The sequence below is a fragment of the Capra hircus genome, assembly GCF_001704415.2.
Source record: "Capra hircus breed San Clemente chromosome X unlocalized genomic scaffold, ASM170441v1, whole genome shotgun sequence".
NCBI lineage: Eukaryota > Metazoa > Chordata > Mammalia > Artiodactyla > Bovidae > Capra > Capra hircus.
In genome coordinates this window covers 11348658-11360032 of record NW_017189516.1, presented here as the reverse complement: position 1 = coordinate 11360032, position 11375 = coordinate 11348658, and the positions used below count along the sequence as shown (strand labels likewise).

General features: G+C 45.4%; 1 protein-coding gene across 1 annotated transcript; it reads left to right on the top strand.

Moving 5' to 3' along the window:
* Window positions 1–4555: 4555 nt before the first annotated feature.
* Window positions 4556–11375, top strand: AWAT1 (acyl-CoA wax alcohol acyltransferase 1). The gene is made up of 7 exons (XM_005700705.3): window positions 4556–4731; window positions 5627–5734; window positions 6028–6098; window positions 6968–7172; window positions 7853–8024; window positions 10155–10354; window positions 10581–11375. The coding sequence occupies exons 1-7, from the start codon at window positions 4656–4658 to the stop codon at window positions 10733–10735; spliced, it is 987 nt and encodes a 328-aa protein (XP_005700762.1). The 5' UTR covers window positions 4556–4655; the 3' UTR covers window positions 10736–11375.

Here is an 11375-nt window from a genome sequence, read left to right as displayed (position 1 = left end):
GCAGGAGTATGGATGATCCTGTCACACAAGCTAGTCTGTCAGCAGAGAGATTTGACCTGAGACATTCTTGTCACACCCAGTGCAGGGAATTAGCAGCAATTATTGGCACAACAAATGAAAAAACCCTTCACCAATATGATTCCTAACCAACCCACTATACTAATAATTTCTAACTTCCTGAAAGAATTTGCCTTTAGTAAGTCTAAAACATCTCGTGCCTCTCAGGTTGGGAGGCTGTAAACAATCACATGTGGCCGGACGAACCTATACAGGCGGGCTAGATAACCTTCAGAGGAGTCCGTAAGCTGAAACACTCTTGTCATGCCCAGGAATTTTTTTTTTCCCCAGGAATTTTTATTGACTTGGAGCTGCAAATTAACTCCTTCTCCGAGAGAAATGGTGATGGGGGAGAGCCCCCCGTAAAGTCAGAGGTGTAGGTGAGAGCATAAAACAGACCCTGGTTTTGGGGGTAGATGCTCGGGAACAGGGGGTTTCCTGAGGCTTGATCACGCCTTTGCGTATGCCAAGCCTCCTTCCTCATGACCTTTGCCATGGGTGGAGTTCCTCACGCTGGCCCCCGGCAATATGCTTACACATATGTTTTTTTCAAATGTCCTGATGTATACTGTCATGATATATAGCCATAGTGCTGTCATTTGTTTTATCTATCTATCTATCTATCTATCTATCTACCTATATATATATATATCTCAATCAATGGATGTTAAAAATACAACTATTTTTAATAGTTGTGGAAGTCTATGATATTATAAACATTAAAATAGGAAAATAAAGGATGTGATCTGCTACTAAAAGGAAAAATATATGTACACATATACTCTCTGTAGCTTGAGAGTCTTCTCAACAACTTACCTCCTTTTGGTGGGAGGATAAAAGAGAAAAACTAAAAATGCACAAATTATTAGAAGTTAATCCAGGAAGAGTCCTGAAAAAGATAATTTACAAGGACGAAAAGGCATGGACAGGGAGTTGATGTTGGCCTAGAAAATTCTGTTCTGGAAAGAGAGAATGCTAATCTCCCCTATGTTGCCAGGGGCTAGTCCTCACCCCCAAGTACAGGGATGTCAACTAGGATTGCAGGAGATGCTGCAATACCTGAATGCTCAAGCTTGCTCCCGGCAAGGTTGATGTTCAATTAGCAGGAAGAGCTGAAGTGGGAACAGCCCTCCAGGTGCAGAGAAGGCAAAGTATGTAAAACTCTGTCTTTTGCCAAACTAACTCAAAGGTCAACACTTGCCTTCCTTCCTCTCATTCTTATTTTGCAACGTGTCCCTTGTCCTCTATTTCTATATAACCTTTTGTCTCCCCAACTCATTACCCAGGACACACTCCTCCATAGGATTCCTATGACCTCATTACCCATAAGAAATCACAGACCTCAAACTAAAATACTCATTCACTGTTCATTTAATACTGAGGGCCTAAGACTTTCCAGGCATTATGGGCAGATGCACTAAAAAATAAGATTTGGTCCCTACCCCTTTAGAAGCATACCAACTCTAAAAGTGAACATCAAATGAAAACAAAACACCAACAGTTCAGTTTGTTTCAGCAGGCATGAAAATATAACAAGCCAAGAGATGAAAATCACAAAGAAGAATGAGGGCTTTGCTGCCCCCCTCACTTTGGCCTGTATGTGGTGATCACTTATGCAACAGGCTTTACACCCTCATTCCTGCTTCTGGGAGCTGATTCTGAGGTCTGGAAGACTGGCTTACTCCAAGGGAAATAGTCTTCGATGGGTCAATGGCAGGGGGTAAAGGAAAATAGGAAGTAGGATTGTTCTGTATTAAAAATAAATGAAGATCTTGCTGAAGGGCTCAAACCTGAGTCTGATCCAGTGTTCGAATCCAGCTGCCAATCTGGGGGAAATACAGACACACAGCAGGCAGAGTCTAGACTGTGGGAGATTCTCTAGGTCAAAATGGTCAGGAAAAGAAATAGATGGATGGGGAAACTGGAAACTAAAACAGACTTAAATTCTTACAAAATGCCAAAGTTGTAAAAGACAAGGAAAGACCAAGAAACCGTCATAGATTGGAGAAGACTAGAGAGACATGATGACTAAATACAACGTGGGACCTGATGACACCCTGAAACAGAAATGGACATTAGTAGAAAAAACTAGTGCAATTCAAATAAAGTCTGGAGTTAACAATAATGTTCCAGTATTGGTTTCCTAGCTCTGATTACTATACATAAGATGGTTACATAAGAGGAAGATGGGTAAAGGGCATAGGGAACTTTGCAACTCTCCTATCAACCTAAAATTATTCCCAAATAAAAAGTTTTAAAAAGAGAGAACCTAAGGTACATAATAATTTTTGTAATGGACAGGACTAAACTATGGTAATTAGGGAAGTGTGTTTGAGTAATAAAACCATGGAAAGGCAAGGGAAAGATTTTTCTAAATGTCAAAGATAATGGTTACTTTGGGAGGAGGAAGAGGGTTGTGATTGTAATGGGGCATGTGAGAGGCTTCTTGGGTGGGTGAAAAACATCTATTTCTTGACCTAATGGTGGTTGCAAGGTACTTGTCTTATAATAATTCATTAAGTCATGCATTTGTTTTAGAATGCAAGAAATTTTCATCTTTGTGTTCATGTTTCATGGTCATCTTCAACCACTATTAACATTTTGTCATACTCATTTAATCTATCTCATTTTTTTCTTGGAGTATTTTAAAAGCAATTCTAAGACATCTGGGTATCTGTATCCAGGTTCTTTTTTTAACAATGAAAATTTAGAGAGACATAACATCCAAATATAATCAGTGGACCTTGTTTAGATCCTGATTCAAATTAACTACCTGTGACCTGCCTCTTGAGAAATCCATATGCAGGTCAAGAAGCAACAGTTAGAACTGGACATGGAACAACAGACTGGTTCCAAATAGGAAGAGGAGTACATCAAGGCTGTATATTGTCACTCTGCTTATTTAACTTCTATGCAGAGTACATCATGAGAAACGCTGCGCTGGAAGAAACACAAGCTGGAATCAAGATTGCCAGGAGAAATATCAATAACCTCAGATATGCAGATACCACCTCCCTTATGGCAGAAAGTGAAGAGGAACTAAAAAGCCTCTTGATGAAAGTGAAAGAGGAGAGTGAAAAAGTTGGCTTAAAGCTCAACATTCAGAAAACTAAGATCATGGCATCCGGTCCCATCACTTCATGGCAAATAGATGGGGAAACGGTGGAAACAGTGTCAGGCTTTATTTTTCTGGGCTCCAAAATCACTGCAGATGGTGACTGCAGCCATGAAATTAAAAGACGTTTACTCCTTTCAAGAAAAGTTATGACCAACCTAGATAGCATATTCAAAAGCAGAGACATTACTTTGCCGACTAAGGTCCGCCTAGTCAAGGCTATGGTTGTGAGAGGTGGCAAGGTATGAATGTGAGAGTTGGACTGTGAAGAAGGCTGAGTGCCAAAGAATTGATGCTTTTCAACTGTGGTGTTGGAGAAGACTCTTGAGAGTCCCTTGGACTGCAAGGAGATCCAACCAGTCCATTCTGAAGGAGATCAACCCTGGGATTTCTTTGGAAGGAATGATGCTAAAGCTGAAACTCCAGTACTTTGGCCACCTCATGTGAAGAGTTGACTCATTGGAAAAGACTCTGATGCTGGGAGGGATTGGGGGCAGGAGGAGAAGGGGACGACAGAGGATGAGATGGCTGGATGGCATCACTGACTCGATGGACCTGAGTCTGAGTGAACTCCGGGAGTTGGTGATGGACAGGGAGGCCTGGCGTGTTGTGATTCATGGGGTTGCAAAGAGTCGGACACGACTGAGCGACTGAACTGAGCTGAACTGAAAAAGACATTTGAATATAGACTGGATGATAGATATTAATAGAGGAGTATTAATTTTTTTAATGGTGATAATGGTATTTCTTATTGAAGAAAACATCCAAATTTCTGTAGATGCATAGTGAAATTTAGGGGTGAAATGACACGATGTCTTAGAGTTGCTTTAAAATACTCCAAGAAAAAAAGTGGGGAGATAGATGAAACAAGTATGACAAAATGTTAATAGTTGTTGAAGATGAACATGAAACATGAATACAAAGATGGAAATTTCTTGCATTCTCTAGTTTTGTGTGTACATGGAAATCTTTATAATAGAAAATTGTAAAAGAGGGACATCCCCAAACCAGGCTGTCTCAGGGCAACAGCTTCAACAGACACCTAGCTCTAGATGTTCCCCAACTCCACAAACCCGCAGTGCTCCCTTCCCACTAGCCATGTCTCTGAGGTCACAATACCTACAATCTCAGAGTAACCTGTGATATAAGGGGTGTTTCCCTTCTCTGGACCTTTGGGTCACTAGGACTGGATAACAGCCCTTCTCACCTTTTCTCCATCCTGATGTCCTAATAATCCCAGGAAAAAGAATCAAACGGCAAATGGGAAGGGCCCAGGGCTCACATCTGTTAAGACTGTCCTTATACTCCAAGGCCTGCCCCCTTCAGTGGGTGGTAGGTGTGGGGCAGGACAAAGAACGGATAGGGCAGGTGAAAATCCTCATAATCATATATGTTCGCTACTGAGCGAGCTTCCAGAGGCTAGTGGCACCTTGGGTTGGAACACCATTCTGGGATCTTCATTTCCTTCAGGCTCCTAGGCACAATGCCTTGTTTCAAGCAGCCTAAGCACTTCCAGAGTCTGCTACTTCTGCACTGGCCCCTGAGCTACCTTGGCATATGTGAGTACTGATCCAAGAGAGCATGACAAGAAGCCATAATCAGAGGCCAGGACCAGATCTGGGGCAATTTTTATGCTCATGGGAAGTCTCATCTCTGGTCAAGGAGTCTTGAGCTCCCTAAGTACCCTGAGAAGGAAAAGATAGAACCTTGCAGGCAGTAAAGACAGGTCGGGGGAGGTAGAACAGAGTCATGATACTTCTGAGCAGATCTAGCTAATTTCAGCCCCTCCCTAACCCTCACTATCTGGAGAGGAAAAATGAGGCCCATGGAATAAAATGATACATCCGTAATCTCAAGGTAGCATGGGGAGTGGAGCAGAAGCATTAGCATTAAAGACAGAGAAGTATAACCTGTGTTTGAACCCTTGGATTTTCCATTCTGGGAGGGGAGTGTTAGTAGCATGGTTGGAGTGGAAGGGGAGACAGAGATAATGGAAGGAATGGTGAACGGGCAAGAATAGAGGGCTGCAGATGCTGTATGCAAGGAGTATGGAGAGATATCGACACTATATGGGCAAGGGAGGGTGAGCTAGTGGTTTAACAAGCATTCAAGGGTGAGGAATAGGGAAGGAAATAGGAGACGAGGGGAAAGACTGTGTATTAATGGAAGCAGTGGGTGAAAAGCTGGTAGCAGGCAGGGAGCAGGTGTAGGGGGACAGTGAGCAGGCAGGTGGACAGAGATGAGAGGTAAACAAAGAAATAGGGCTGGTGTGTACGGTAGATGAAAGAGGGAAAGTTTGAAGGACAGGTGGATGTGGCTGATGGACAGGCAGGAGCTGGATTGTGCAGAAGGCCAGGACCAGGGGCTTGGAGAGTTTGGAGGGCTCTTAACAGAGCTGGACATGGTCAAGTTCTGCTGGCAGCACAAATTTGGTCTGATCTGCTCCCTCATCAGTTTGGATCTTGCAGCCATTGGCCATTTACCTACTGTTTACATCCTGGTGGCCACTACCAGCCCTTTACTTTACCTGGTTTCTCCTGGACTGGAAGACCCCAGAGCAAGGTAAGACTCATGGACCTAGAAATAACAGGATTTAGGAATGTTCCATCTCAACCTGTAACAAAGGAGTTCCACTTACCATGCCACAGGACTCTCATACAAGTTCTCGGAGCCAGGAGCTGGCTCCTCTCAGAGAGGGGCTGGGCCAGCCAGGACCATCCTGGGGTCTCTAACTTTTCCACTTCCTTAGCAGAGCCATAGTCCTTCCAGGCTGCTCTCGAAGTGCTGGGTGAGTGAGAGGGCTGGGCTTGGCACACATCCTATAGACACATCCCCTACTGACATTTCTATCTCAGGTGGCAGGCGATCGGCCTGGGTAAGGAACTGGTGTGCCTGGACCCACATCAGGGACTATTTTCCCATTTCCGTAAGTGTCTCTTCCCCAGCATCCCTCACAGTTCCCCAAATACTAGGCACTGATGCTAAATGACTAGGGCTGTCCATAAGGAAAGTGAGCATCTCAGAGAAGTCTCAGTGCACGCTAGATAGACTTCAGGGTCCAACATTGCTACAGGGCATTTGCTACACTGCTAATATACTTTGAATGTCCTGGTAGGCATGACCTACCAGATGATGCAGGCAGAATCACAAGTACAGTTCAGATCAGTTTAACAAACACTGATTGAAAACCTACTCTGTACCACATAGTTTGGGGTAAAGAGAAGTGAGTAGGATGCAGTCCTCGGCCATTAAAAAAGTTCACATCCAATGGGGAGGACAGATGAGTACATATTCATGGTTTGGTACAAGGTACATAAGTAGTTCAGATGAGGTGTAAGGAAAGGCTTCATAAACAAAGTGATGTCTAAGCTGGTTTTCAAAGCTCAGTAAACTAGCACTGGTAGGGAGATGGGGGAGAAAATACCAGGAAGAGGTTGTAGAAATGTACTACTATGCTGCTCCTCTGTGCACTCTTTGGAGTAGATAAGAGATACTGTCAAGATTTTTGCCAACCTTTTTCATATGACAGCATTCACAGAAAATTATCCCATGCCTAAAGGGCGGAGACTGCTTTCCGGCCACAGGCAAGGAGCCCAGCAGTTGTAGGTGCCCCCGATCCTACTGGTCTCCCAGAGGGCAAGGAGTCAGATATCTTGACCCCCTCAATGCCACTCCTGGCCTCTCTGTTAAAAAGTTTTGCTTTAGAGAGCTCCCTGAACCCTCTAAGGCATCTTCACCCTTGCTTTCTCATGTGATCTCATTTCGTCACCTTTGCATTTCTCTCTGTGGCTGCAGATCCTGAAGACTAAAGATCTATCACCTGAGCACAACTATCTCATGGGAGTTCACCCCCACGGCCTCTTGACCTTTGGCGCCTTCTGTAACTTCTGCACTGAGGCCACAGGCTTCTCGAAGATCTTTCCAGGCATCACTCCCCATCTGGCCACGCTGTCCTGGTTCTTCAAGATCCCCTTTATTAGGGACTACCTCATGGCCAAAGGTGCTTCTGACCATACTTACTAGAGTTTCTGGCTCATCTCCCCACTTGGAAATACACCTTTTTAAGCCCCACCCCTCCTTCTCAGCCTCCTGCCATCATATTACAGTAGTTAAAAAGCATATGTTGTAGAGCAAACTGCCTGGGGTCGAATCCTGGCTATGCCACTTACTGTGTGGTTTTGGCAAGCCACTGAAGCTCCATTGGTCTGTTTCCTCATTTGTAAAGTGGTGCTGATGATAATAGTCTGACCTCAGATGTGGCGTGATGATTAAATGAGACAATACAACTAAAACACCCAAGATAGCACCTGCCAAAGAGTATGTGCTCCATAAATAATAGCTGTTGCTATTAGTGGCAATCCAGGAAAAGAAAAAGGTAGAATTACAGTTGGGGATTTAGAAAGTCTTTCTGTTTTTTTCCCACTGAAAACCTTCCTACTATAGTTTTGACCCAGTGCCTCCTGTGAACTGGAAATATTGCCTCAAAGTGAAATGTGCTGCATTTGCTTGTGTTAACCCTCTCTTCTCCACACCCTTTGTTCCATTCATTGATTCTCCTTCTGGGTCCCATGGGAAAGGAGGGCACACAAGCCAGTGAGTCAAGCAGAGGGTGTTCCCCCTCAGCCATTCTCCCCTCTCTTGATCCTTTTGCTCCTCTCTCTGCTCCTTGGCTCTCCTCAGGTGTGTGCTCCGTGAGTCAGACAGCTATTGACTACCTGCTGAGCCATGACACTGGCAACCTTGTGGGCATTGTAGTTGGAGGAGTGGGAGAGGCCCTGCAGAGTGTGCCCAACACCACCAGGCTCATCCTCCAGAAGCGCAAGGGCTTTGTGCGCATGGCACTCCAGCATGGGTAGGTGTCCCTCCCTGGGCACAGGTGGGTGGCCTCTGAGCAACATGACCTGGTAGGTGATGCCAAGATGAATCAGACATGAGTCTTAGCCTCATAAAACTTACTAGTGAGTGGAAGAGACGACTATAGAATTTCAAAGAGACAGGTTATCCACTCCTCTGGAGCTAGCTGGAGCAGTTCCCAGAAAGCCAACCAGAGATCCAGATTCATTACCAGGGGGCTTGGCTAGGGCTTACCTAAGACATAGATGATGCCCACATCATCTCTAGCAACATTGATATCTATATCTGATAATGGTAAGTGCAAGAAGCAGTACATTATGGTGAGTATGCATGTAGGGTCTGGAGTCAGGGGCCCTAATGTCAAACTCCGGCCCCATGGCTTACTGTGAATTCTGGGACAGGTTATTAAGCCATTCTGAGCCTTGCTGCTTTCCTTTTCATCATGTGGCTACTAACAATTGTACCTGTTTCATAGGATTATTGTGGGGTTTAAATGAGTTTATCCACATAAAACACCTACCATGTGCCTGGCACACAGTAAGAGATAAACGTTAGCCACTCTGCTGTGAATGCTAAGTTTCTCTAGTCGTGTCTCACTCTTTGTGACCCTATGGACTGGGGCCCACCAGGCTCCTCTGTCCCTGGGATTTTACAGGTGAGAATACTGGAGTAAGTTGCCATTCCCTTCTCCAGGAGGTCTTCCTGACCCAGAGATTGAACCATTGTCTTCTGTATTGCAGGCAGTTTCTTTACTGCTGAGCCACCAGGGACGCCCCACTTCAGTTAGTGACCGACTCTTTGGGACCCTTATGGACGGTAGCCCGCCAGGCTCTTCTGTCCACGGGATTCTCCAGGCAAGAATACTGGAGTGGGCTGCCATGCTCTCCTTCAGGGGATCTTCCATCCCAGGGATCAAACCTGAGTCTCCTGCATCAAGGATAAAGAGAGGAAGTAAAGAGCGGGAGGGACTTCCCAGGTGGAGCTAGTGGTAAAGAACCTGCCTGCTAATGCAGGAGACATAAGAGACCTGGGTTCAATCCCTGGGTCAGAAAGATCCCCTGGAGAAGGAAATGGCAACCCACTCCAGTATTCTCACCTGTAAAATCCCTTGGACAGAGGAGCCTGGTGGGCTACAGTCCATAGGTCGCACAGAGTTGGACACAACTGAAGTGACTTAGTATGCACGCAAAAAGTAGGAGTCCAAGGCTAGAGCTGTGGGGGCTCCATAATGTCAGCATGCCAGTTCACTGGACACAGGGACAACTGTCCTATAATAGCTTCATAGAAGAGGGGAAGTACTTCTTCTAAGGACCTTGTCTGAGTGGCCTGTTTGTCAGTTTGGAGTATAATGTGATGGAGAGAGCTCTGAGCTGGGAGGAAAGAGACCTAGGTTCTAGTCCAGCTCCTGCCACTCATTGAATACCTATGTGACCTACCCCCTCCTGAACCTGGGCTTCTGGAGCTGTAGAAAAAAGAAAATAACCCCTCGGTGTGTTTTTCCACTGTCTCTGCTGTGAGGAACCAAAAAAGGTAACATATGCCAAAATACTAAGAGATCGCTGGTAGTAATTCATAAAGATTTGTGTAAGAGAGACTGTTCTCCTTACTCTCACAGGAAGACATAAGGAGCCTTGCTTTTCTCCATAGGGCTCTGTCAGGGTGGATTCCCATGGCCCTATGAGAGGGAAACAACTGTACTCTGCTCTAGTCTCAAGACCTAGGACAGAACACCTTATGCACAGTCCCTGCAGGCGAGAGGCACCTCATACATATACATACACATCTGTGCCAAACCATCGTCTTTTACTCTGCTTCCTACTAGTAGAAATAGATGTTCCCCTTCAGAACACCTCCTGGAAGCTTTTTCTTTATGCAGTGTGGGTTCCTGTGGATTTCTGCCCCCATATCTTGTCCTTGTGATCCTGGCCCAGAAAGAGTATTCTCATTGGCCTTGAAAAATTCAGGAAAAAGAGATACTAACTACAGGAGCCATATTCGGTGCAAGAAGAAATGTTTTACACCACAGGGATCTTATAATAGATGGGAGCCTGGCCAGGAACAAAAGTTCTTCCTGGGGGTTTCTCCACCCCGGGCTGTGTTTGGGAAATAAATCAGGGTTTTCCTACAGGGCTCATCTGGTCCCCACCTACACTTTTGGAGAAACTGAGGTGTATGATCAGGTGCTGTTCCATAAGGACAGCTTTATGTACAAGTTCCAGAGCTACTTCCGCCAGATACTTGGTTTCTATTTTTGCATCTTCTATGGACGAGGCTTCCACCAAGGCTCCACTGGGCTCCTGCCGTACCCACTGCCTATCGTCACTGTGGGTGAGTCCTGCTCTCAGCCCCTAGGCCAGCTCAGCTTTTCCTCAACCTCAACCTCAGGTCTTCCCAATCTCCGCACCCCCCACCACCAAAGAAGAGGACAGCCTAGGGGGAGAAGTTGGGAGCTTACTTGGGATGTGAAAGGATTGGGCCCAGGGAAGGAGAAGGAGGTTAAAGAAATAAAAGATTGTAACACTTGACCCTTCTCTTTTCCCATCTCTCTTGGCAGTGGGGGAGCCTCTGCCTCTGCCCAAAATCGAAAAACCAAGCCAGGAGATGGTGGACAAATACCACGCCCTCTATATGAAGGCCCTGACCAAACTGTTTGATCAGCACAAGACCCAGTACGGCTGCCCAGAGACCCAAAAGCTGCTTTTCCTGTGACTGAAGGAGCAGTGTGCCCAATAGCACAAGCCTGGGAGAAGAGATTCATTAGCTGCCAACCAAAAGGGGGGAAAAGGGAGAAGCCAAAGGGCTGTGTGTGGTAGAGGAGGGCACTAGGAATTCCTTCCTTGCTACAGAGCCTTTGCACTCTTCCTCCCTGAACTGCCTCACTGAGTCACTCCTTTAGGCCTGCCCCCTGCCCTGCCCCCTGTCCTGTCCCCTACCAGATTTCCTCTCTGAGCCCAAACTGCCAGGGACTGAAGGACTCAAATGTTAGCCAGGCAGCCTGAGTAACCACCACTATGGTTGTTGTTATTGCGCTAACGCATTTTTAAATTAAGATATATTTACATACCATCAATTTAACCCATTTAAAGTGTAAAATTCAGTTGTATTTAGTATACTCAAAGTTGTGCAACTACTATCACTATCTCATTTTAGAACATATTTCTGCAACCCCCCAAAAGAAACCCAGTACACATTAGCAGTCACTTCCCATTCTCTCATCCCCAGCCCCTGCCAACCACTAATCTACTTTCTGTCTCTAGGGATTTGCCAATTCTGGACTTTTTATACAAATGGAATCATAGAATATGTGATCTTTTGTGACTGGCTTCTTTCTCTTAGCATGATGTTTTCA

What these genes read in the sequence shown, in the direction of transcription:
- AWAT1 (XM_005700705.3), top strand. Translation starts at nt 4,656, where the DNA reads ATGCCTTGTTTCAAGCAGCCTAAGCACTTCCAGAGTCTGCTACTTCTG. An exon ending in GGACTACCTCATGGCCAAAG is followed by an intron (nt 7,173 to 7,852) that starts GTGCTTCTGACC and finishes GGCTCTCCTCAG; the next exon opens with GTGTGTGCTCCGTGAGTCAG. An exon ending in ACTGCCTATCGTCACTGTGG is followed by an intron (nt 10,355 to 10,580) that starts GTGAGTCCTGCT and finishes CTCTCTTGGCAG; the next exon opens with TGGGGGAGCCTCTGCCTCTG.